The following is a 26,601-nucleotide window of genomic DNA, read 5'->3' as shown; positions in this document are numbered from 1 at the left end:
TTAATAGCTCACACAAAATAAATTCAATCTTTCCCACCTACCAATCGAATAAATCAAAATTTCCTAATCCCAACCAACCACCACCAAATTCATACCAAATTCGCCACAACAAACCAAAATGACACTTGTTGACACGTTGACGCTCGCCACCACTCGCAGGCACGTGCACAGACTGCACAACATCAAGCGCAACGCTTAGACGGTCCATTGTTATTGTTTGCTGGCCATTTGTTACCTTTTTTTGTAGTTGTTGTTCCCTGCTGTCCGCTTACACGCGGTAAATCCAGCGCAGTACAAAACGCTTTGCTCCCCAAAACGTATGCTAGCCCCACATACGTAAGCGAACGACCAAACAAAATGAAACTAATTAAAGCGAAGCAACAAACGACGCACAGCACGTTTGGGGCTACGAACAAGAACGGAAAACACAACACACCAAAACGGTGCTGCGTCGACTCGGCTGAGCACCGTGTACTAAAAGCGGCCGCTCGTTGGTGAGTGACCGAACGCTTTCCTTCGCTCAGCATCAACATCATCCAAAAGCATCCGTCCGAGCAGGCGGCAGGCTCAGTGAACGTTGAGCCTGCATTCGGTACGGTACGAACCCGGGGCGGGTACGAACGTTTGCGTGTGCGTTTGCGCGTGTGTTGTTCGGTGGTTGCGGGAAAGAAACACCCAGCACCTACCGCCCTGCTCGGGGCAGGCCTGATGGTGGCTTACACACCCGTGGGCAGTGTGATTTAGTTTTCGGCTTGTTACACCGTGCGACAGTTCCCGGTAGTGTAGCAAACCTGGTTTTACGCATAAATTTATTTTAATTGCATATCGATTCCCGCGGTAACTTCAAGTTCAATGGTGTCCCGAGTGATCCTTCCATGTTTGTCGTTCGAGTGCGTGTGTAGTTTCACTTTCTGCTCGTCCCATTAATACGCTACCATTATTGCCCGGTGCTGTTGTGAGCCCGATAATTAGTGCGAACAATTAAAGAGCAAAAATCACAACCCCACTGGTACGATTCAACCCTCCTGCGCAACAAAGAAGAATAGGTGTGTCTAACAAACGAACAAAAAAACACACCACGGTGACCGGTGGGCAAATAGATCGCGCCCGATCGGGCATCGCGATAATATGGAGTGAAATATTACACCCAGCGGCTCACGCGAGTGATAAGATGATAAATTGGTGTGTGCGGCCGCCATTATCATATGTAATCCCAGCCGGGGGGGAAACTCGAATTGGCCGCACCCTTTCCGACGTCTCCGCCAAACAACAGACACACCAGCTGCAGCGTGTCTCAGCACCGCCCAGTCGATTGGCGATAATGGAAATGGAAATCGTTCGATCAGTGCTGCTCACCGTCGTGTATTAACGCTGTATGTGAATTAGTATGTGTGTTTGTGTGTATTGAAGCTCTTTCCGGGGAAATATTAAGCCCAAAAAGGGGAAATTATACCTACAATCATGCAAACTGCTACCGGGAAAGGCTTCAGTTTGAAGAGGAAATAAAGCAAAAGGTGAAAAAACGGTCGGCGCTAGTGAGAAAAAGGTGATGAACCTTTCCCCGCACGGCTGACCACGACCTATACGCAATTAGCCCGCCCCAGAGTAGGGTGTAATTTATTGTTTTCCTAGAAGGTTATTATTACTATTTGTGAAGTGCAGAGAGCGAGAGAGAGAGAGAGCGAAAGTGAAAAGGAAGGGAGTGTTTCCAAATAAAAAGCACGAGCTACAGTTGTGACCGGCATAAACATCTTCTTTTCTCGTGCGTAATGTGTGAACGATTTCATCTGGATTAAGCAGACAGGCTGCTCGAAAACCCGTGTCTGATCTCATCATTAACACTTCGCCCCTTTTTTTTTTGGTACGTATAGTCACAAAAAAAACCCGGAAAAGTCTGCTTCATATACACACAGCGTGGTTGTAGCTGACATTATCGCCAACCTCAAATCTGTATCCGCGCGTATGCAAAACATTCACGCAAACGTCAACAACGCAGCCCGTGCGGGCCACGTGAGCTTTCACCGTGAAAGATAAGCCTTGTCGGCATGTTGGCTGTTTTTTTTTTATTATTGCGAGCATACACACTCTCTTTTTCTATGACTGAGGCGCGGAAATTCTAACGAACCTCGATGATGATGTTTTCCCCCGGATCATACGGAACTCCCTCTGCCTGATGGTTTATTGATGATATTCCGGCATTCATGGGCATCCAGGACGCTAGCGAGCTCACACAACCTGCATCGTAATTTGAACCTTTTTTTGACGTTGTTGTTGTGCTCCACTTTTGCCGTCTACGCTTGACTTCACAGTTTTTATTTGATAAATCCCATTTCCTACGTGATAAACAGTTTTAAAAAATGCGGGCCATGAACTGGGAAGGGCTGGCAAAATCACGCGCAAATGTGCTGTATGTTGTAAATCGAATCAAATCGGTTTCTTGAAAACCGACGAGAAAAAAAGGAGGTCTCACAAAAAGAAGGAAGAAAGCAACAGGGAAAGAGACTGACATACAAACTAATCTTGCTCCGGGTGATAAACCATCTGCCGGAACTGGTTTGCGTGCCGATACACGCCAAACGGTTGTTCAAACGCTTTTTGTCGACTGTAAGGATCACAGGAACAGTAAAATGTCTTACTGTAAATAAAATTTCATTCGCAGCGTGTTAAAAGCTTGTGGAAAAATCAGTACAGCAAGCTCTTTGTGATTGGTTGGCTTCTGTTTTTACTTGTTTTTTTTTTTTTTACTTTTTGTCCGCCGGAAGCAAACAGGTGTCGTGCATGGTATAGTGCACCACGCAGGCTCGTGTACAGTGCGTGTAAATATTTGATTTATGTGCGAATAAGCTTGTCCATAAACATAAATTGATTGGTTAATACAGGACAGGAAGAGCTTTTAATTGTTCATTTGCTTCAAACGTGCAATGCTTCCGGGAACGGATTGGGAGGTTGAGGAACAAATAGGTTTTATTTCAACACACCATTCGCTCATGGAAAAAAGGTTCATAATGAACAGTACGAAAGTAAATATATTTAATATGTTTTACTATCATCGAATCGCTTTGCTACATCCACCATTTTGAAGGCATTTTTTTGTAAATTTTAAGTATTTTAGTCATATTTTTAAAATGCTCTGCATCGCTACAGCAAACACCTACCAAATTACAAACTCAAAATAGCAAACAAAGTAATTGGAGAGAACGGTAATCCCTTTCTTATTGATTTTTATTTACAAAACTACCCCCTGAAGTCATTTCTACCATCCACTCACAAATAATGAAAACAAACGATCAAATATTCTACCCAAACAAAGTGAAGAAACAGTTTTATACTCGCACAAAGCTGTGCATGGTTGAATGTGTGTGTGTTTTTGTTATTGCTTTTCACACAACCCACGTCTCAATTAGTCGCCACCGTCATTATGATGTGCCGCCAAGCGATAACCCTTCAATCGATCATTCGGTTTCGGGGCGGTTTTGTTTTTATTTCCTGCCCACTCCGCTTTTCTCATACCGGCGCGTTCCAGTAACGACTCCGAAAATGGAAACGCTGTTTTGCCCACTGCCCCAAACACGTTTTGCGCCCCATCCATCCGTCGGTACGCACGTTCGTTATTTGCATTGTTTGCTTCCTTTAGGGGAGGGCTGTTTTTGTGTGTGTGTGTGTGCTGTGGGTCGCCGTGACCAATAAACATTTTTCATTTGAAATTTTATCATTTCGTAATGTAAAACAGAAGCAACAACAAAAAAAACCACACCAACCACGACAACAATCTCTTTTCTACACCTTCGACGCGGGAGGTTTTGTTGTTGGGAAGGATCGCAATCGCCAAAAAAAAAAAACCCGCCCAAAACGAACACTTGCCCGCGGTGTTTCCCGTGCAGGTGGTCCTATTTCATACCTTCCGCTTTAATGGGGCCTTCGCAAAAGCGCCCCCGGGGTAGAACGGACGCTTTTTTTGGTTAACGCAACACATTTTCTGTTGCGAGGGAAGAGGGAGAGAGAGAGAGAGCGCGAGTATACAAACACAAACCGCTTACAAAACACGCTGCTCCAACTATACGCGCAACGCCCAAGCTTCCGACCGGAAGATCGCTCCCACCAAACCAAAGCTTCTGCCATTCAGTTTCCCGTCTTTATGTGTGCGTGTTTTTTTTTTTTGTTGCAGTCTCTTAGTTTTCGTCTGGTGGAAAATTGATCTTTACTTTACTCTTTTTGTTAGCGCGAACTTGACAACAAATCCATTTTACAGTGAAACCTCCCCGTTTTACACTCTCTTACAAACATGCTTTTGCACGCTTTTGTGGGACGGAAAACCGGTCAAGGGTTTTTTTGGGACTCAAAGGTCAAGCACATTCGGTGGGGAAGTGGGGAAGTGCCTTCCGAGAGGCAGCTGCTATTTGCCCGAGCGTAGCTCTCCACTGTTGACCACAAAACCTCGGAAGGATGCGGCGGGCAAGGCATTTTGTGGCAGTTCTGTCGGTCAAAGTTTAGCGCGCCCAACTTTTGGAGGGAAATTTGGTGTGCCTTCTATCTTCCTTTCCGATTGAACTGATTCCCTTTTCCAAATTGCTCCGGAAATAATTTATCCACCATTCGATTGTATTATTTGCTCATTGGAGATGCTTCGACGATGACCTTGGAGTAATTGATGAATTTTTTGGAATAATTGTTATGTTTCACTAGCGCGATGAGAACAATTCATTCGGCAAAGATTGCAAAGAATTAATGGGGTTTACTGATAATATTTCTAAATAACTCACAAATATGCTTACAAATTCCATTTCTACGGAATTCAACAACTTCGACTATAACACAACCGCCTGCATTTGTATCCCTTCGACCACCAATGAGGCTCGAAGGACTAAAGATAAAACAGAATGCGCAACATTTACAACAATTTCGGTGAAAAATACACCCTAATTATTTCAGACATGAACAAACGAATTAAAAACAAAACCGCTGCCCGAGCAAATTATTTTGCTAAATAAATACAACCTTCGAAGCTTTATTATCTTTAACCATTCCAGGTGAAAGGCCCGCTCCGTCAGCCGAAGCGTTTTCGGAAGGCAAGCGTACCTTTTGCTCTTGAAAAGACAGCACCGGAAACGTGCTTAGAAAATCTAATCGCATCTAATTCAATGTGGTGAAGCTTTTGGCAAGCGGTAGGCTCGCTTGAAAGGGGCGCCACTAACGAACTGAATTATAAGGCACATTCATCTGCCCAATTAGCTGCCCAAGGTGGCTGCCATTCATGCGCATAATGTTTCTTCAATTGGGGGGGATCAATGGTGCGGGTGGCGAAGATAAGATTTGGCGAAAAGATTATTGAAGAAGTCGGCGTGTGTGCTGGGGAAGGGAAATTGGGAAAATTATCTTAAACTGAATCATTCTAGTAATGCATCTAATATCTAATATCCTCTAAATGAGTAATATTTTTCAACCATTTTCCTTCCAACCGAAAGCGGTCCATAATTTATCATCCAAAACCCTCCGAAGATTGCTGGCTGTGCCGTTTAAGAATTCATGTCCACTTCAGCCACTTCCTCAGCAACTCTGGCCCTTGCTACCGATATTTCACATTGAGCTTCAAATCGAGAGACCGAAAAATTTGCTGACCCGATCATAAAAATCAATAACAACGACGTGACTTAACATTCGGGACTCAAACATAACATTCGGGACTCAAACCACCTCCGTCGTCTCCTCACGAAAAAAGGGGTAAAGATGAAAAATGTATTAAATTATCTATCCGAAGCAAAATTTTCCACAAATGAACATTTTGCGCTGACACAGCCAATCCGTTTTGCCGCCGCTGCTTAAGCTTTCTTTCCAGCTTTCTTGTCGCAGCACGCCTTGATTACCTTAACCTCGGTTCGGTCGCTATGCTTCTTTACAGCGCTCTACGCTTTGCCTTTGCGTAGCAACACTCGATCGCTTTGATGCACTTTCCTTCGCTTTCGCCTAAATCGATACCGTAAACCGTCACTTTCTTTGCTTTCTTCAATGTCCACACGCTTTTCCCCCTCCTTCTAACACTGTACCACGTGGGTGCGTGTGAAACTTCAATGTCACCGGACCGAACTTTGTTATTGTAGCGCCTTTGGTGGGCCCGGCAAACTGTGGCGGAAATTGATTTCCTGTCCCGTTCTTTTTGCTTTCCTGTTTTCAGTGGGTTTTTTTTCTCCTTTTTAACCTTTCCCTTTTGCTTTTACAGGGTCTGCTTTCACACTGAGGGACAAATTTAACCGTAAACTCTCTACAACCCTGCCCTACCGCTTGCTCCCACTCTCCTTCTCTTTCTCCCATCCAGTGTTTGTCTGGGTGAGGTTAGTTGCACACCACGGATGGACAATTTTTCTTTCCGCCAAGCCGTACACAACACAAAGACAGGATCATCGCTGTCCTCTTGCCGTGCGATGAAACACTCTTCAACTTTGACGCCCCGGCGTGGCGTGCTGTGTGACAGCTACACGAAAGGTCTCTCGCCCAACACCACCCTCCTCCCCCATACAACCAGGCCACCCGGGAGGAAGTAGCAAGCGTTGTAGCGCTGTGTGCTGGGTAGCGCCCGAAGCGTACCGTGCCGGTGGACAAACTCCACCGGGAGATGGATCGATGCCGACGAAAACCCAACGGGGGAGTAGCGTGCGAATGCTCCATTTCATCAAAACCGTCCAAATGTTGGTGGGGACGAATGACCCCGCTTCTACCGGTTGTCTAAGAGGTCGCGAGACTTAAAGTGTTTCGGTTTCGGGCGGGATCGACCTTTCGCCCGATGGACAGACGGACAGACAGTCCGGACGCAGCCGAAAGCCGAAATGGGATATCGCGTGTGCGGGCAGGATTATGGTCACAGGATCCTTGGAGAATGTTGCATGATGCCCGTTGTTTGTGGCGTTAAGTCCGAGAGGAGTGGAAGCTACACTGTCGCCAGTGGCAAAGTCACTTCCTCTCGCGCGGCTAGAAGCAAACTGCACGGCCCGAATCCAATTTCCCGCTGCTGGACTTCATATCTCGTGAGTTTTCTTCCCATTCTGGCCGACGACCCTTCGGTGCCCTCCAACACACTCGAACTCGTAATGACACTCTGGTGAAGTGCTTGGAAGTATACGACAGGGGGGATTTATTTCGTGCTTTTTTTGCTGTTTTTGCTGCTTGGGACAGTGAGATGCTCAAATAGCAACTAAAGCTCGGATAACAATTGTGCGGTTGACTTACCGTGTAATTCAATTTCTTGCCTCTGTGTCTCTACGCTTCTCCCTCTGTGTGTGTGTATTAATTTGATTTGCTTGATTGCATCAAACTTTGGGACTGCTCAATTTGGGTGGACCGTTCTGTTCAGTTTTTAATATAAATTTTACATTTCCTACAACGCTGTACGCATTGGCTGTGTACTCCGTTTTTTTTGCAATTTGCCTTTCTGTCCACAACCATCATTCGCCCCATTTCGCTCTCTATTTATCCTTTACCAACTCCTCGCAGCCTTTTCGAGATTATTTTTCCAAACCTTCAAGTCCTCGGCAAATATGCCGCTTGCCGCGTTTTCCCTCAATCGTGTTCGCCGGGGGAAAACCATCGCGCCTCCCCCCTGCGGGTATGTTTGCACTCGCATCCAAAGACACACACACACTGTTTGTTTTGACGCTCGTTACTTGCGGATGGCTTTCGTCATAATTCCCGTATCTCGCTCTCTCTTTTTTTAAGTGTCATTTCCTGTGAACGATTCAAAGCCGGTGAACTTACCGCTCTGCCAAGCATGGCGACAAGTGCACGAACGGACAAAAGGGTGGCGCGGCGAGGTTTTGAGTTGATGGATATGTTGTTAACTTTTTTGCTGGTGTTCTCTCCCTCTGCAACTGTTCCAACGCAGTTTCTGGGTCACTGTAAACGTTTTCTCGCCCTGTTCCTTTCCGGCCGGGCACGGTTGACAGTTGTGCTGTAAGTTTCAGGGCCACGCTGAGTAGCTCTAAAACGTTGGATGCTCTCTACTAAAACCTTAAAGCAACACCACATTCGCTTGGTTTCGCTCGACGTGTATGTACAGCGAGCGCCTGCCTGCTTCATGATTTTATTTACTCTTCCCTTTTAACCCACAAAGCGGAAGACTTGAACTTGTTCCGCTTCGGCGGAACGGCCTGCGACCCGGGCTGTGCTCTTCAAGAGCTGTCCACCGAACGGATCGTTTCGCCGCGCTTTGAAAGTTTGCCTTAAACCGGCCTCCCTGCCCTCTGCCAGCAAGAGATGGCCTCTCGCTTCGCAAAACCCTAATTGATATTGATTTTGTGATCAAGGCTCAAGAAGTGGGATAAAGTTTTTGGCGCTCGCCTCACTCGCCCAGCAACATCAGCAACAGCTAGTGCGGTTGAAGATTATTGGCCACAAGATCCGGGGACAGGGGTGTGCTTTGTTTGGTTTCTGCGCAAGTGGCCCCGATCTGCTGGGCTGAACATGAGCTACAACGTTGATGAATTTAATTAAATTTCTACTTTACGGTACGGTTCGGTCGCGCAGCTTTCGCGAAGTGCACAAAGAGCGTGGCCAGAGGAAAGGGCCAATAGAAGTAGGTGATGATTGGTGGCAAAGCTTCAGCGATGTCGACCAAGGCAAGGCGGCGCTTAGTTGCGAGAAAACCGGGGTTTTTGGTGTAACCCCATCCTTGACGTGCATCGGGAGCGTTTGATAAGCGTTCGTTGTCTTTGCATCGTACACAACCGCACAGTTGACAGTTTCGCGTTCGCCGCTCGCTGTTTTCTGTGTCAGTGTGCCAATCATCTGCGGTGCGGTGGTGGAGAACACTGACGAAGGTTAACAATGTGTAAATAATGTGTATGTTTCATGCAGCTCTTTGTTTTATGTGTGTGTATGGTTTTTAACAGACAACCTCTGGGAAATGAGCTTGAAATCTACATGAAATAAGCTTAACGTTGTATTCATGATATGAGAAACAGTTTATTTAAGAAATGCGTTTTTTGGTCCTTCGAACCGGATGTAGTACTAATAATACTTGTACTAAAACCACAGAAAGTGGTTGTAGTTTTACATTTCCGTGTTATTTTGAATTGAATGTACAGCAAACACATATACAAATAGAAACTATCTCCATACAGGCAAAAGTGAAACAACTCGCTCATATTAAATTTTTGAATTAACAATAACATCATGTTGGCATCACTCAAAACTGAAAAGAGCTTTCGAATGAAACGGTACCATATTTCGCTTGAAGCATTGTTCAAAAATTCATAAACATATTCAAGTGTCGTTCTGCACATTTCAACACAAACGAATTATTACTATGCATCATAACTCAGTGCATATAACCAGTTCTCGGTTTTTAATCCCGACTCCCAGTACTGATGCTTTCCGCCAGCAATTAATAACAATCAACGCAGATCATATTTACAACATTGCGATAGCAACACACACACACCCACACACTCATCTCCATCTAGGTCGCACATCTCTGCCCCAAATGCTCGCAACAGACATTGAGACGAAAAAAAGTCCACTAGCATATTTGAGCATGATTCTGTACAACGTCGGTGTACTTCCGCGCTAGCGAATGGTGCAGTAAATTATCCGCATCCCGCGGGACACGGCCACGGCGCGGGTGATAAATTGTTCCCTCCCACGTCCGTACACCTGTGCTGTGAAACCTATTTACTTCAACCAAAACCTCACGCGGATAGTGTAGCGCTCGGTACCGTGCTGACATATTTCACCGAAGCCCATTTATCAGTCAAGCCAAGAGTGCACAGTGCCCGGGCTGCATATTGCATCCCTGCCCAGTACAGTACAGAGAATGCAGCTGGCCCCTGGTCACTACGTCCACCTGTAGCCATGTAGGTGTAAAGGTAAGCTCACACAGGTCACGGAGCTCACGGCCTCGCAATTTATTGACTGTTAGCGAGACCGGACCCGACCCGACCCAACGATGCACAGACACCGTTGGAGATGTTCCTCGGGTTGACTTTCCAATGTCACACTCCCCACATACACACGCCGCGAAAGCAAATTAAATACCATGGATGGTGGCCATGGAGTGTGAGAGCCACACAGATACAGACAGATCCGAAAATGCTGCTGCTCTATATCCAATTTCTGCGCATTTGACAGCGACCCCGTGGAATGTTATTACAGTCGTACGACGGGTGGACTGACAGGGCGTACGATGGCTGCACACACACATGCCACTGGACACAGGATACTTCGTACGTGACTGGCAGGCTATATAGTGCCATTTTAAGCCTCGGCCGCTAAGCTTTTGAGGCACTCTTGCAAAGCGCTCGGAGCTCTTTAATTTGACGTTTCAGCATGGCTGTATTTGCTGTCCATATCCGTCCCAAACGATTAAAACTGCTCCGATCTGATAGCCGATTTCATTGACTTTAGCTCATCCGGTGGGTGGGTGAGCGTCGGAATTAATGGTGGATGGGTAGGGCATGGAAAACATCAATAGCTTGTGAAATGAAGCCTGCCATCAGTACGGGCTTGCCGGAAATGGTATTACATCTTTTGCGATCAAATATATATAACGCTCCGCACGACTGAAGCTCACTTTGCTCCGCCTTGGAACATGCTTCACAGCACATCGATCTGCTTGTTTAGCTTGTTGTTCAATGCACTTATAACTTTTACCGCATCAAGAAGGATAAACCATTCCGCCGGAGGAAAGAATCAGAAGTTGGAATCTCTTTCCCGGTATTGCCCCGAGAGCTATACATCGTTCCATATCGATACGCCGGCATATCGCGTGAGTGATGTTTTGCTACGTCCTGGCACTTAATTTACTAGAAAAACATACCTACAACCCCGGCGGGTAGAGCATCGGACCACACATTAACCTTTTCGCTTCGTATCGAGCGGCCAGCTTCTTGCGAGCTTCGAAGCAAAGTGCAGTGAGTGGTAGCCTTTTTTATTATCTCCCGGTGTTGCTGTGCTACCCCTTGGGACCCTTGGGGAGGCTGATGCACACATACAAACACACATACACACACACACACACACACATACCACATCGTCCACTTAAGATATCGTAGAGTGCCAAGCAAACACGATAAAGTAATTGCTCACTTGAGCAAACTCTCCACTCGCAAAAGGCTCTGTCTCGCTCGGTCGATACCGCCATCTGTATGAAGTGCACACTGTAGATGAGTTTGATAAAATCAGAAGCACTAGAAGTAAATAATCCGGGCACGGAATGGGTTGGATTGCTTCGCAAGTGCCTGAGCTGAGCTGCATGCCGGACCGGAGCACAAACCATTTCCGACGGAGCTGTTTTCCACTATTTCCACGGCGTTGCCGTCAGCAAATCTGGCACGAACATTTGCCAGCAATGCGTCTTTGTGCTGCGTTACTGGACGATCTTATCCGGACCAGTTGCTTGCTTTCCTCTTCAGTGGCCGAGTGGGTTCGGTTCGGTTTCGATGTTTGCGATTTTGGCCGGAATTTGTTGCATACCTGGAAACCCGGCCTGGAATGGCAGCTGAAATGGATACTGAAGACGTTGATCGGCGAACCGTACCAGGAACTGTCACGCTGCCTCTCCCTCCTTACTTACACACACTGAGTCCTTTCCAAGGGTTCAACTTTAAAAAAGCATCTTCTTATTTCCTGGTATGCAAACAGGCACACACACACACGCACACACACACACACACACACACACACACACACACACACACACACACACACACACACACACACACACAGACACTCACCACAGACGTGCGTGCGTCGCCCAGTTGCAGTTTTGATGGAATGGAAATTCTTTCCCGCTGAACGGGGTGAAACATTCTTTGGCGAAGCAATTTTAACACCCCGCTCACACTCGGCGCGGTTACCCCCAGTTCCGGTACACGTGCTCTCTTGCAGGCGCCGACAATCGCGATGCGCCGGCCTTGAAATTTTCTCCCACCCGGGCTCGGCGGGCTTTTGTGGCTAACCCGGCGGGTACGCGTGAGGAATACATTAGAGGTGCTGTAAAATTCATCGCACACAAACACTTTAAAATTCGCGGAGAAGGAACAACTTTCAAGAGATTGAACTGTTTCGTGCTCAAACTGGAAGCAGCTTGGTGCTGCAGCAGCATAACTTGCTGGCACTGTACGTGCTGTACGTGGATTGCGAATGCGGAGCGAACAAAAACGCCACACAGCAGCATCGGTTGCAAAACGCTTGTTGGCGCTGGGAAAATGAAAATGAAGCCGACTGAACGTGTAGCTGTTATGCAATGGGAAGGAACTTTCCCCGGTACTATCGCAAAACGATGCAACGAAAGTATAAAGCAATTATGCTTAATGAAGATACATCCTTTAAATAAAGAGCGATGAAGTACTTTTGTACATCAAATTGAGATTGGGATTGTATTGCAACAAGCATGATGACTTTCAATGCCGATTGCCACAGCGTAACAGTTGTTTTTGAGCAAATTTTGTCCGATTAATGTCTTTTTCACACTTTCTCATAGACTCTTCTCTCTAAATTCATGATTCCACCTAATGGTCTTTTCGTATTACTTTCATTTTCATTCTTATTCTTATCTTTTGTTTCTTTTCCATTTTCTTTTTTCTCCTTTGATTTTATAAGTCTTTCTTCTCGAGCTTATTATTCTTCTTTTTATATTTGTTTTCTCTTTGTTGTTCATTATTATTTTTTTATAAGTAACCGTTATCACTTCTTTGGATTCCTTTTTTTCAACTAATTTTCTTTGTTAGCTTGTAATTTGTTAGTTTGTAATAGACTTAATTATTCTGTGCAGTAAGAGAACCATTTCTTAAAAGCTTTCCAACTTAAAAGCTTCCACAACGTGAAAGGGTTTTGCCACATTTAAATTGATCCTTACATTGTCATTCACCATTCGATTGTTATTGAATTGCGGCCTTCATCCAGCAGCCCGGAACGTACCTCTTTGCACAAACAATGGCAATGTACCAATGCTTCAACAAATTATCCCATTGAAAACAACTTTCTCAAGCTAATTTATCAAACACTGTAAACCCCTTTCCTTCAACGCATCTTTCACAAAACTTTCGGACTCTATTCAATTTATGGTCCATCCTCTCTCTCCCCCCCCCCCCCCCCCATCCTAGCATCCTCTCATCCCAGCTCACAAAAAAGTGTCGAACAAGGAAGGGAAACCATTACCTTGCCATCCAGGCTACCTTGCAAATCCAGCTTTGATCACTTGTTTTGCAGAACAAGCTCTTTCTCCAACTGTTCCAACGTGGCCAAGAGGGGGAGAAAACTTTCCCGAAAGGTTAAAAAATATGCAGCGCGGCTCACCCCCGCCGGGGGAAAACTTCTCACGCCAACTTCTCAACCGTGACTTATTTAAAAACCGGGAATGTGCAAAACATCACCATCGACAGCAGTGAATAAAATAAACACACAGAAAAAAACACACACACACACACACCAGCTCACCAGCAAAACTGGCAAAATCAAAAATGCAACAGTTTTATCTGAGTTAATTAAAAACTTCTCCACCGAAAGGAAATGCGCGCTGGAGCGTTTTATGCAAAATCTTTGTTTCCTTTCCCGACTTTCAGTTGGTTTTGTTTTTGGTTCTTCTTCTGTGCTGGTTTCCCCCGCTCGTACTTATCTACTTCTGTTCACTTCATCTTGACTTTTGTTGCGCGGAAGTCTCTAGTAAAAGGAACGTTTCGTTCCTAGCTCTTCTTTTCTCTCTCTCTTTCTTTCTGCATTGGAAACTGGATGGAGGTTTGTTATGTTTTTCTTTTTATTTGTTTTACAGTTTTACTTTACGCTAATGCATTCCTTTTTTTGTTGTTGCCACAATTTCTATTTTACCCCGAGCCCTTTGCTATTGGCTTTTGTTAAACCGCACATGCCACATCGCTCCATAAATGGAGATGGATATACCACGTGAATCCGAAATGGATACACAGCAGTCCAAAGTTAGCAAAAGGGAGCAGCAAAAGCAATCCAAAATCAACTCCAACTGGAGAAAATGATCTTCCTCCTACCACACACACACACACGCGCGCTCATATCAACACAAAAGAAAGCGTCGGTGGTGGGAAACGAAGGAAGGCGGGGGGAAACAGATGGGTCTTTAAAAATAAAACAAAAGATAACGCTGCGATTACAATCAGCTGCCATTTTTCCCGCGAGGGTGGATGAGAAAGTTACTTTGCTACTTTTTTTCCCGATTTGGACTTTTGGTTTTTCAGCCCCTCCCTCTCCCTCTCCCACTGCCTCTCTCTCTCTCACTCTCTCCGTACCGGATAAGTGAAGCCCCAGATTCTCGGGCCATTCGGGTAAGTCCCGCATGAAATATGGCTGGTACTTCATGCTGGCTGATAAAATGGGTTTAGTCCATCCGGGAGAGGATCTCGGAAATAGAAATGGCAAAAAGCGATCCGGTTGCCATTTTTCCCACACACACACACAAACGCATAGACACACATACACGTAGAACCACGCACTGACTGTGGAACTGAAACCTAGCCATGCATATTTTAATGTTGAGTTGATGTTTAGATACGCTGGTACGCGATTTGGTGCACCGCATCGTCCTCCTTCTCCTCCTCCTCCTACACCCCCACATCCACCTTCTTCCGTTCTTGCGCTAGATAAAAATACACATCCGAAAAGGATGTCAGATAGTAGAGCGTGCTTCAACCGACAAAAAACCGAAAGCAACATGGCCCCCCGAAATGGAACCAGCGAGTCATACTTTATTTGTTTCCCTGCCCAACAATGCTGCTCACACAGTGCTGGTTGCTTTCCCCATCTGCTTCCCCTCCCTGACAAACCCAAATCCAAACTCCCATACACACACACACACACACCCTCGCACAAAGAGACACAAAAACCACCAAGCAGCTTTCGAGCGGCGCACTCAACCGGAACGCAACGTTCGTTCGATTCGTCGCCGGCCGTCGGTTTCATTCGCATCCGCGCATTTTCCCATGGCAGTGGATGGTGAAATGGATATCTTGGCTCTTGGTTTTTTTTTAATGGTGGGGATATCATTTTTCCACCATTTCATTTCAACATTCCACAAGAAGGAGGCAACACTAGACAGACTGAGGAGGGGAAGTGTGATGCTTTTGTTTTAGTTCGTTTTAAAATAGTTTTTGTGTTCGTGTTTTTCGAGCAGTTTGTGTGCTTTTTCCTCCCTCGTTTGTGTTCTAAAGTCTCTTAATGTTTTTATATCGTTCTATTATATGTATAAGTCTATTCAACGGTTGTTTAAAGTACATACATTTTGTACCTTCCTTTAGCGTACTAGCAAGCATCGTTTTTCGTTTATCTTATCGCTCTTATCCCCTTTCCTTCATTAAGATTTCAATGACACTGAAGACCCTCTTACTCTTTAAAAAAACGGACAAAAAGATTATGTCAATGGTCTGCTCGGCCATCTCAATAGATTCTTGTCATATGAATGTACTGAATAGTAATCTCAGAAAAGTGCTCTTAGCATTGCGACACCTGTTTCATTGCTTAGCACACCTGTTTCTAGATCGGAAGCTATGGCATTTTGGTGTGTTTTTGTTATTATTTTGCATTAAAAACACATATTTTTCGCTAATATAGTGACTTCATAAACAGATAAAATATTAAATAACTTTAACGGAAGTGAAATACCACCAATCTAATTATGACATTATTGCTCTCTGCAGCAACTAAAACAGTCGTAAGTGTCAAGTGATGAAAACCCTCAACATTCCCATTATACCCTCTAATTAATTACTACCGCATAGCAATCACTTGCCGCCCGGCAAAAAGCCTCCCTCCCCTTTCCTTTCATGCACTGCAATGCGCCACTAACAACACACGCCGCATGGCTCTGTATGGCCGCTCACCGCACGTGCTTTGGGTGTGCGAAATGTGTGTACGGTGTGATGGGTTTTTTACCGGCTTTCCTTTCTATTCAATGTTTAAACCTTCGCCCTCACTGCCCCAGCTGCTCGTGCAATATTGAAATGATCAAATTAATAATAAAATGCCCCGCAGCGGTACCGTCATTCGTTGCCACCCGTACACAAAACACAGAAACACACAAGAGACAGCAAAAGGTGCACGGCGGCGTACAGTGCATTTCCGGCGCACTGCTGCAACTCATTGAAAAATCGTACCGCTACGGGGACGGAGGAAAACAAGCAATCGTTCCGCAGCACTCGGAGCAGACACACACACACACAGAGTCGTACACACATCGCGCTTTCGCTCTTAGAATGTGCGTCACGTTCATGCTAAACACTAGACCGGTGCTTTAAGATTATCCCTTAAGAGAACAACGCGGCTCGCTTGAACGTGACCCCGTGTGAAGTGGCCCACGGTTTCCAACTTCAAGCTCAGATACAGGCGGCAAATGTTGTACTGTACTTTCGCTCTGTGTGTACGTGTATATGGGTGTGTGTGTACTGTGTACGAAAAAAGCTTTAAAAAGGCTCACCTTTCTTCTGCCACACCTCCGCTGGTCCACCAGTCGGGCGGGAAAAGTCGTTCCGTCACGGTATCGTTGGTGCACGCGATGGGACGTCATTATTTTCATCGCCTGCTGAGACGACGGACGCTGTCGGTGGCAAGCGGGCCGGCTGTTCGGATCTTTACTTCCACCTTTCGGCTAAAGAAGCAAGCAAAGCGTTGGAAGGCGTTGAACGGGAACGTACGCAAACAGCGATCCTTATCGCTCTTTCTTCCCCCGCCCCAGTCATGGTATCGTGTTGTTGCGCTGTGAGCTTCCGGCGCGGTGTATTTATGATCCGCGATCGGCGTCGCGGGCTTCTGCGAGGAGTTCAAGCTAATCTCGACGGGCTTCATACAATATTCAATCGTTTGTTCATGCTTTGCGGCCCACCCTGCCGCAGTAAACACTTGCACATCCTCACGAGAAGGAGCTGCAGCAGGGCTATTCAAATGTCGCTTCAATATAGATCCTACTGCAAACAAACGTACCATTTTCGGGCGTGGGCAAGGGGTGGCAGTCTTGCCTTGAGCCACGCGCCGCCATCCTAACCTGCGGGAGCGGCGGTGAACTGGTGCTGGCGCTGGAAAACATAAACACTGTCCCACCCACCCATCAGCACAGCCCATGAATGGGAGGGTGTATAGAGCACGGGGTCGAATGCTATTCATGCTTCCGAGCCGACGGGTTTTTGAATAGGCGGCACCGGGGTTTTTAGCCGAATGAAAAACGCGCTCCCCAAAAATGAACGTTTGCTCCCAGCTGAAAAACAATCTGTGCTTGGGCACTTTTTGCCGCGTATAGAGTAAGATGGTGGAGGAGGGGAAAGGGAAAATCCTAACAAACACTCGCTCACGACCCCACCGTCACCATCAAACCGCCGTATGCTTACACTTTCCGTTCCACTTTCGGGCGGAGAAGGTTCATTCCGTGGTTGCCAAGTGATTAAGCCAATGAGTTTGGTTGCCTGGTTGTGTGTCTGCTGTGGTTTATGCTGCCACGCAATATTCCTCTCTCCCTTTCTCTCTTATTCCCCTGTGCTAGACCACTGTCGCTACCGGAACGTCGGAGGTCAGTGGTTACGCGAGTCAGCAGGCGGTGAAGGAGTTATGAATTTCCATCCCGTCTCCAGACGGCGCGCCACTTTGTGCCGCGGGCGTTCCGTGGCGTACGGCTTTAAAGCGCGAAACATGAACCGTTCGTCAGCTGTCGCCTACCACCGCCACCACCACCACCATCGTTTCAAACACTTTTGCCGCAGTGCGTACACGCCTCGTCTAGCCTACGGGAATCGAGGTACGAAGTAATGAATATTCAATCCACCACCGCGGTCGTCGCGGCTGGATCGTTTCGGCAGTTCGGTGCTATTTGCTTAAATTAAAATTTATCACCGAATGCTAACAGCCGACAGTGCGCTTTTATTTTCGTTTCATATCGATCCTTATTTTTTCCTTTTAGTGTTGGTTGTGCTATACGCTATACACTCGCGCGCGCCTTTGGGGGTTGTGTTTGTAAACAGCCTTAAACCGCATTTCACAACACGCTGCCGTCGGTGTTAAGATTGATGAGGTTTTATCGGAGTGATTTCACGCTCGTTTTCTGTTCTTTATCTTCTCCGTGAACAAGCTGAATGTTATCAGACGATCGAGTTTCTTCTGCTGAATCACTTATTCATTTTATATTAAAAACAGTTTATAAACTGCTGCTTTTATATAAAAGTTCTACTCTACTCACAGTAACTCATTTTGTGACTCGTAATATGTTATTCTGGACCTCGTATGGAAAAGTAATCAGTAAGCATATTTCTTATATTATGTTATTATTTCGAAAACAACGTAGTTTACACAGCATTTTCTGGTTCCTAAAACGATCAATTCGATCATCACAAACTAGGATCTTAAAAAGAAAATTGTCTTCATTAGTGAGTGATTGGAATTAGTGCTCTCTGGAGCGCAACCACGACTCCGATCCGACTCCAACTATTGTTAGTACGATTTCAACTCCGGAAAAATGCCCTGATTCGGAGTCGTCCGGAGAAGTAGTCATCTGGTTCGGAGTTGTTCAAAGTTCACATAGAGTCGAAGTCATTCGGAGTCGTCCTTAATAGGATTAGGAGTTGTCCGGAGTCGTTCGGAATCGGTCGGAGTCAACTAAACCCGTTCGGTGCAATGTACTTGTGATCAGGTATACATGCATTTGTTTCGAAGACCCATTCCTGCCGACTAAGGATGACTTCAACTCCGGACGACTCCGGATAATGCTGGGTAGACCTACCTTCCGGTGTCGATTCATCACTAGATTGGATATCTCAGAACACCAACTCTCTGGCTGCTTTTACAGGGTTTTCCAGGGGTTCTCACAGATGTGAAATACTTCCTTGACTCTTTCTTGTGAGATGTTAACATAATAAGATGGGAATTCGACTCTATGGCACCCTGTTTGGATCAGCTCCTTGGAAATTCTTATTGGATTTGTCCAAAAACGGTGCTGTGGAGTCCAATTCCCATAACCTAAAGTACATTTCCCACAAGAAAGAGTCAATAAAGTGTTCCTCAGCTATGAGAACCCCTGAAAACCTCTATAATCTTACTGTTATTTACATCTGAACCCTACAAACAATTAGAGGATCTAATACTAAATATGATTTAGAATAGTGCTTCTGTGTGGAACATGACTCGACTAAAAAGGTATAAATATCTCAGGAATAAGTTAATTCGTCCAAACAATCTAGAAGTTACAACTATGGTAGCTATTTTAATCGAGATGGTATGACTATAGAAGTCATGCACTGAACTACTGACAATGATCAGATTACTCAGAACATGCGAATGGAGAGCAATGTTTCCAATGTACCAAACTGTATTGGAGCATTGCACAAAGCACAGCACAAAGAGTTGAAGCGCTTACCATCCGCCATAAAAGCGTCATAATTCATCGAACAATGTCATTAAAGCGATAGCCAAAAGCTACTCCCAGCTTTGTATCCTTGAAACGTGTGTACGACTGCGTCACAGACAAACGTTGACACTGGTCATATGCCACTTGGCAGCAAAGCGTCTTTGTATGAATCAATAAAACCTGCACAAACTGGACACAAAAAGAAGGTCCCCCACGCCGTTCAGCAAGGAGTAAAAGTTTTTTTTTGCGGAACTTGTGCTCCCCCCAAATTTGCCTCCCTTTTCTTCACCATATTTATAGTCGCCCGTACAAATATGCGTCATATCTGTCACGCGCTAAAGAGAAGCAAACAAACAAACGGCACCACCATTGGGCGGCTAGTGGGACAAACCAGCTTCCAACTCAATCAACCTTATAACCTTCTGACGCGTGGATGGAGCTGCATGAAAGGGAAGGAAAAGGTAGCGAGCGACAAAACGGTTTCCGGCCAACTTTCTCCATTTAACCGGCGTGCTCTGCGAGTGTGTGTGTGTGTACGTGTGTGTGTACGTGTGGCTGTGAGAGGATCGTCACAACTTCGACGTCCCTTTCCGCGTATCCCATCAATCTCGTTGCAGTCGGGGTACAACTTTCCGTATTGATTTTCCCACCGTCGTCGCCAGCACAATAAATCGTTTCCCTGTTCGTGTTCACTTCAATCGAACTACCATTCAGTATGGAGAGGAAAGGACCCAGAACTCAACGCTGGGAAGGACGAATTCAATCAATTATTATAATTTCATTCCATTGAATGTTTTGCTTCTTCCGCCCCATTCTCTTGTCCACCCTACCCGACGTTGGCCACAAACGCTAATTCACCTTCTGTTTGAATCTGTTTCCATTTCCCATTAATCAGTTTTTGCGCTCTCTTTTTCTCCGTGTAATGTGTTTGGCTTCCTTCAAAAGCCCAAGCAATGTTGTTCATCATCAGTAATACATATTTTTTCCTTTCTCCATTTTCTCTTGCAGAGCTTTTCTGTATCGTTCACCTCAGACACAGATGCCCTCCCCAATGAGTGGAAATGTACTAAGCGACTGCTCGAACTAAACGAAACGAAGGGAATGCACTGTTTCGTGTTGAACTATCACGATTGTACCACGCTGTAAGCGGTTTCCATCGGGTTTCTCAACCAGTACCATGGCTATTTCCCTGCGACAGTTGCTGTTCCGGTCGGCAACCGGAAACGCAAGCGTGTCAACCACCGTTGCTGCCAGCGCCACCTTTACATCTGCAGTGCAACACAAAGGAGAGTGGAGTGTATAAAACTCCCTCAGCAGCAGCATGCAGTGCAGGCAATGTGCGAAAGGAATGATAAATGAAAATACCTTTCAGCGCTCTGGAGAGGAAAGTCAAAAGCCCACACCAGAGCAGCGAACTTTACCATCAAACGGACGGAACTGTCACACGGCTCCAAAACGTAGCGCTGGCATGCCGAAGGACTAGAAATAGAATCGTGTACAAAAAGCTTAACTCTCCAGGGCTCTCTCTCTCGCTCTCTCGTTCTCTTTTTGCTGCATTTTTGTTGCAGCTTTTGTCACCATTTCAAGCACCGAGCGAAGTGATATAAAAATTCAAACTATCAAACGAAAAAAGAGAAGAAAAAAACATCAAAATCCATTCGCCCCACCGCTGGCCAGCCGCTGGCGGGTGGTGAATTGTTACACTCCACCGTGCGGAAAGGAAATAACTCTTGCATAACTTTCCCACTGTCTGCTTCCCGTACGAAATGCCCCGCCAGAAGGTGGCTGGCACCGTCCAGTGCGCTCGGTTTGCCCCAAGCAGCAGCGAACCAAAGCCGCGGAACGCATTTTTTACAACATTCTTCCTGTTCCCAGCACCGCCGGGCGTTGGGTTCAACTCTTGTAAAAACCCTCCTTCAGCCGAGCGCAGTGCAAGGGCCTGCAGACACGCGAAGTCGCACAAAAAGTGTCGGTGTTATACTAATGTCCAATGGATGCTTCTCTCTATTTCCCAGTGCACCAGTGCAACCAGCGACGGAACTCACCCAGATAGTGGCCTGTGAACGTAGTGGTGGTGGTGGTGTACTCAACGCGTATACAATGTTGTGTGAGCAAGTAGTGAAGTGAAAAGCAACAAGAACGGCAATATTTATCTACCCCCGAAGGGTAAGACTGCCCCCCGCCTGGGACTGCAATCCGGTGGGCCTTGTGTCTTGCCGCGGGAACTTCCGGGTGCTCGCTGCACGATAGATTAAAAAGCACGGATTTTATTGCGCATTCTCTCGCTCGCTGCGCGTGAAGCTGTGTAGTGAAGGGAACAATAATTAAGTGAAATGATTTTTGCCTGGCAACGGCAACCGAACGGCAGCACGAACCACCCGAACGGAGGGCAGCAGCAGCAGCATCACAACCGGTACAATGTAACCGACCACCGTGGCGTCTGTTTTATGGTTGTTCAACAGCAGCAGCAGCACCACTGCCGGTGGCACCGGAACGCGTAGAGCACGCCCGAGCGACGCCGACGCCGACAGCCTCCGACAAGCTTCCAGATTTTTTGCCAAAAACAAATGGGTGTGTTTGTGTGTTTTTTGTTTGCTACAGAAGCGCACCGCTGTACCAGCTGTTTAAGCCCAATCCTAGCCAACAACACAAAAACACGGGGAGTCACTAAATTAGTGGCCACCGAAGCAAAGTAAGCAATCAAAAAAGGGCCAGCCCGGAAAAAATAAAGTAGTGTGCGGGGAGTTTGCACATTAAAAGCATAAGCCGCACCACCGCAGGCAAACAAGAAATAGTTTATCCGTACCGGTGCCCATCGGACCCCCTCTTCCCGCCAGGCACGAGCTGAAGCCAACCATGAAGTCTGCCATCCTGTATCCGTACGGTCCGCTGCGCGCTAATGGTTGCTGCCGGATGCTGCACGCCAAACATTTGGCACTAACGAGCGCCATCTACACCCTGGTAAGCGGGGCCGGCATTGTTGTTTCCCTATTTTATATCCTCCTCTCCTTCCTGCATGCTTCCAATTCCTCCATTAGCCCCCTCCGCTGTGGTTGGAGTTCCGTTTTCCAGCTAATTAAACATCGCGGGGGCTATCGCGCGTTTTCGGGACGCGGGGACGAAACAAGCGAAATGAAACGAAACGTGCGAAACTCCAACTCCACTCCCACCACCGGTGGTGGTAGTGCATGCAAGATTGTAACGAGATATTAAGCGAGCGTACAGTACAGTAGCTAATGTCTTGTTACACGGGCACCTCGTGGCACCTCCTATTAATGGACCATACACGGTTCTTCCTGCTCGGTGTCTTCACTGTCAGCTAATTACTGCTTCGTCGCTAATGATGGTTTCGTGCCAGCACTTTGCGCGAAGTCATTCGTAATTTCCATTTAGTGTGACATGTTTTGAGCGCCCCAAAACCGTCACTCCCAGTGCTTGAAGTTTGAAGTGAATCTTCAAAAGCCCTTCATTAAAGCTGCTTCCACAAAAAAAAATTTGCAACACAAAAACCGATCACGAATTCCAACGGATGGGGAAGATTCCGACGAAAAAATAGTACATCGAGTTCTTCCGAAAAACTCCCCCCACACACACACACACACACACACACACACACAAACATTCTTCCGGAAACACGCTATCGCTCCACGTGCAAAATTCCACCAAAAGCTCGAGCTGGGGGCAAAAAGCTTCCGACGGGCGCAGTACCCCCACCGCGATAGCAATTTATTTTCCGGCCTGCTGACTGGAGCATGATTGAGTGCGAATTAAAGCCCCTTAACGGTTGCCATTATGCGAGAGATTAGGTAAATTGCATCGGATAGCGATACCCCCCCCCTGAGAGAGAGTGCGAGTGTGTGGTAGAATGATTCCAAGCGGTGTATGTGTGTGTGTAAATGGAGGCGGAACAACCCGTTTTTGTGTGGGAACATATCCTCGGTTGGTCGGTTGGTTCTAGTAGGCATTGATTGTGTGATACCTCTCCATCTCTCTCACTCTGGCTCTTTCGTCCCGTTTTTTTTTTTTTCGCAGAACATTTCCATCCTGGTGGTACTGCTGTACTCGTGGCGCATCAGCGTGAACGTGAAGAAGTACGGCGACCTGGAGGATGTGTACTACGGTAAGTGCGATTTTGGCACCTGGCATCCAATTATTCCGAGTCCCCGTTCCCAACAGTTCCCACTAAATCGGGTTCGTTTCTTTCGCTCTTAACACAAACACACACAGGCGTGCAGATAGCGTACTTCGCCATCATCGGTACGCAGTGTTCGATGATACTGCTCAGCGTGGTGCTTATTTTCGGCATCTATCGGGTAAGTGGATCATTGTAGCGCCTGCTGCACACGACTTCCAAAGCACAGGGAAGCTTACGGATTCGTTCACTCTTTAAAACACACACACATACACACGCAGGAGAACATTGGACTGGTCGTGCCGTGGATAATCGGATTTATCACCTTCATGGCACTGGAAGCGGTCGCAATGGTCTACTCGAACGTACTGCGCGACCACGTGAACCGGCAGTTCGATTCGCTCTGCAAGGCGGAGGTGGCGTTCTTCGTATCGCGCGCCATCATCAATGTAAGTAGCAAATGTGATACAACCCTGTTTCGTTCCGTTTCATGTGTGCAAGGGCGCACTGTTTTCCATCACTCACAGATAATGGCGATGTGGGCGGTGACGCGCTTCTACAACCTGCTGCGCGCCGGCGTTACCTGGAAGGGCCCGGAGCTGATCGAGCTATGACACAACTCGAACGAGACGGAAAAGACGCTCGCGTCCTTCCGCGAAGAGACGCGCCTGATCGTGCGCATACCGGCGTGCGACGGCGACGCTGCCGAGCTGGGCCGCGACGGTGACGACGACGGGACGACCGACACGGATGACAATATGATCGGGGAAGGCCTGCGGCGGCCGCCGGCCGCCCTGACCCATCAGCGGACCGGTCTGTACCGATGGCCGGGCGAGGAGGAGGACGAACCGGAGGAGGGCAAGAGTGCGGGCAGTGGTAGCGAGGAGGACGACTCGCTGCTGGTTGCGTACGACAGCAACTCGGTCGCGTCCGTTTGACAATATCGCAAGCTCCTGCGGTACGCGGTGGCAGAGCTGCGGCGCCAGGCGGACAGTGCCGTGCTGCTGTTTATGATTATATTTTTTATCGAGGTGTACGCGCAGATATTTATATTTTTCTAGAGAATGTAGCAACGCTCGTACCGCAGGCGCTGGAGAGAAAGAGAGAGAGAGGGTGATTTTGGTCAATGTGATCGAACCGAGGGGGAGATTCGGCCCACAAGTCGACTTTGGCGAAGAAAATGCTTATTTACTGTGTCAAGTTGCCGAAAACCGAAACAAATCCTAGCACAAACAGGAAGCAAAAACACGGGACACGGATCAATGTTTCGGAACTCCAACCACCCTAATCCCAAAAGAGTTCACTATTGAGAGGAGATAAAGAGACCTTGGGATTTGGGATTTGTTATAAGCTAGGTGTAAGATGTTGTGAAACTGTTTAGCAGCAAGGAGGCAAAATGCAAAACAGATGTTAATGTAACAGGTGTCACCATCCCCTGCTCGCCACAAAACAAAGCTTGTAAATAGTGTAGCCAGCAGCAGGGGAGCAGCAGTGTCACACTACCCTACCAATGTTAGAGAGAACTATGTTTAAAAAAGCAAACGTTGAAACAGAGCAAACACCCACTTAAACATTTAAAACAAACACTGAGAAATCAAATACTAAACCCCACACACAGAAACAATAAAACAGAGTATATAAATTCCTTGAAACGGTGTAGCAGAGGCCCGGAAAGGCCTCGGGCAAACCTACATGAACGCAAAACAATAAATGTGCTGCTGCGCAGCGTTGATAATGATTGACGAAATGGTGCTTTTGTGTGTGTTTTTTAATTTTTTTTTTTTTTTTGTATGTGAGTAATTTCGAATAAAAGGTTTGTAGTTCGTTACGGTACGCTATGTGTTCTTTCGATTGATTGGTTGCACAATGTGTTCATATAACCAAGTTGTATAAAAAGTGCTTTAGTTCATTGTTTCACTTGTTTACAGCACCTTAGTTATCGATCAGACGGGGTGCTTGGAACCAAAATATTGCAGCCCTAACCTTCAATACCGGTTCTGAATCTACATTGATCCTGGAACTGATCACATACCCATATCAGTCCTGAAAATTATACCGAACCTAACTTGCACCTCACTTGAACTTGAACCTCATAACTTGCGCTCATCTCGACTCTGGAACGAATTCTGAACCTGAAGCTTCCAGGTCTAGAAGCTGAGCTCATCCACGTCTTGAAACATCTTGAACCCATACCGATCTTGAAACTGTCCCAGAACCTGAAACATCTTAAACCCATACAGAACTCGAAATTGACCTATATCCTATCGCCAGGAACAGATCCGATCCTAAAGCTGAAACTGAAACTCGAACCCATACCAGTCCCGAAAATTATTCTGTTTCCATACCGAATCTAGGAACTGCTCCATACCTCATCTCAATCTTAAAACTAATACCGAATCAATACCTTTATCAATTCTGGAACTAATTCTAGGCGTCAAACTGTTCTTGAAACTGATGTCAAGCATATGCCGGTCCAGGAACTGGTATTGGACCCATTCATGGAACTGTTCCCAAACCCATACCAGTCTTAGAACTGATACCGAACTTAGTCTACATGAAGATCTGTATCGGATCTGTCTCATTCAAGGAACAAACCGCGTTCCTGTCTCGTATCAGGAACCCATACATCACCTATTACTCAGCAGCAACTGACTCTGCTACTGATGAACGAATCATTTTCAAAGCAGCAGTGCTTTGGCGTATAACAGCATATACATATACACACTTAGAGGCTAGACATTTCACATTTTTACATTATTGATTGGATTAAACTAACTCACAAGTAAATCTAAAATTGACTCTGAGCCTCGCTGCTTGCATTTTCAAAACATTCTTCACTCTTCCAACTGAATCGTCTGGGCCTACCGACCCAAATGCCAAACTCAACTGTGTGCATCGACAAAATTCAAAAGCTACAGCACATCACGCCACCGTCCCACCCAGCTAGCACAAATCCCCATTAGCACAATAACGCGTTGGCGGTAACTACGACGAGTTGGCGGTAACTAACGCTGACCCGGACCGGACCAGCAGCTTTCACCAGCTAAGCCGATAAGGAGGTCGTAATTTAACAAATGTAGCTGCTGCATACTAATAACGACAAACGACGAGTAATGCCCGTGTTTTTGGTAGGGGT

At 46.5% G+C, this 26,601-nt stretch overlaps 1 protein-coding gene across 6 annotated transcripts; it reads left to right on the top strand.

Moving 5' to 3' along the window:
* Positions 1-552: 552 nt before the first annotated feature.
* Positions 553-25,212, top strand: LOC133393389 (uncharacterized). Of its 6 annotated transcripts, XM_061658212.1 has the most exons (7): positions 553-1,861; positions 20,342-20,475; positions 21,349-22,294; positions 23,366-23,453; positions 23,561-23,646; positions 23,747-23,914; positions 23,993-25,212. In XM_061658212.1, the coding sequence occupies exons 3-7, from the start codon at positions 22,190-22,192 to the stop codon at positions 24,077-24,079; spliced, it is 534 nt and encodes a 177-aa protein (XP_061514196.1). In that variant the 5' UTR covers positions 553-1,861; positions 20,342-20,475; positions 21,349-22,189; the 3' UTR covers positions 24,080-25,212. The 6 variants fall into 6 exon arrangements, with proteins under 6 accessions (XP_061514196.1, XP_061514195.1, XP_061514200.1 ...); XM_061658211.1 differs by lacking the exon at positions 20,342-20,475 and having other exon boundaries at positions 553-777; XM_061658216.1 differs by lacking the exon at positions 20,342-20,475 and having other exon boundaries at positions 553-890.
* Positions 25,213-26,601: the final 1,389 nt, after the last annotated feature.

The sequence above is a fragment of the Anopheles gambiae genome, chromosome 3, assembly GCF_943734735.2.
Source record: "Anopheles gambiae chromosome 3, idAnoGambNW_F1_1, whole genome shotgun sequence".
Taxonomy (NCBI): Eukaryota; Metazoa; Arthropoda; class Insecta; order Diptera; family Culicidae; genus Anopheles; species Anopheles gambiae.
Note: the sequence above shows the minus strand (reverse complement) of the source record. Positions and strands in the feature narration are given on the sequence as shown.

What these genes read in the sequence shown, in the direction of transcription:
- LOC133393389 (XM_061658211.1), top strand. Translation starts at nt 22,190, where the DNA reads ATGAAGTCTGCCATCCTGTATCCGTACGGTCCGCTGCGCGCTAATGGT. An exon ending in CCTGGAGGATGTGTACTACG is followed by an intron (nt 23,454 to 23,560) that starts GTAAGTGCGATT and finishes AAACACACACAG; the next exon opens with GCGTGCAGATAGCGTACTTC. An exon ending in TATCGCGCGCCATCATCAAT is followed by an intron (nt 23,915 to 23,992) that starts GTAAGTAGCAAA and finishes CATCACTCACAG; the next exon opens with ATAATGGCGATGTGGGCGGT.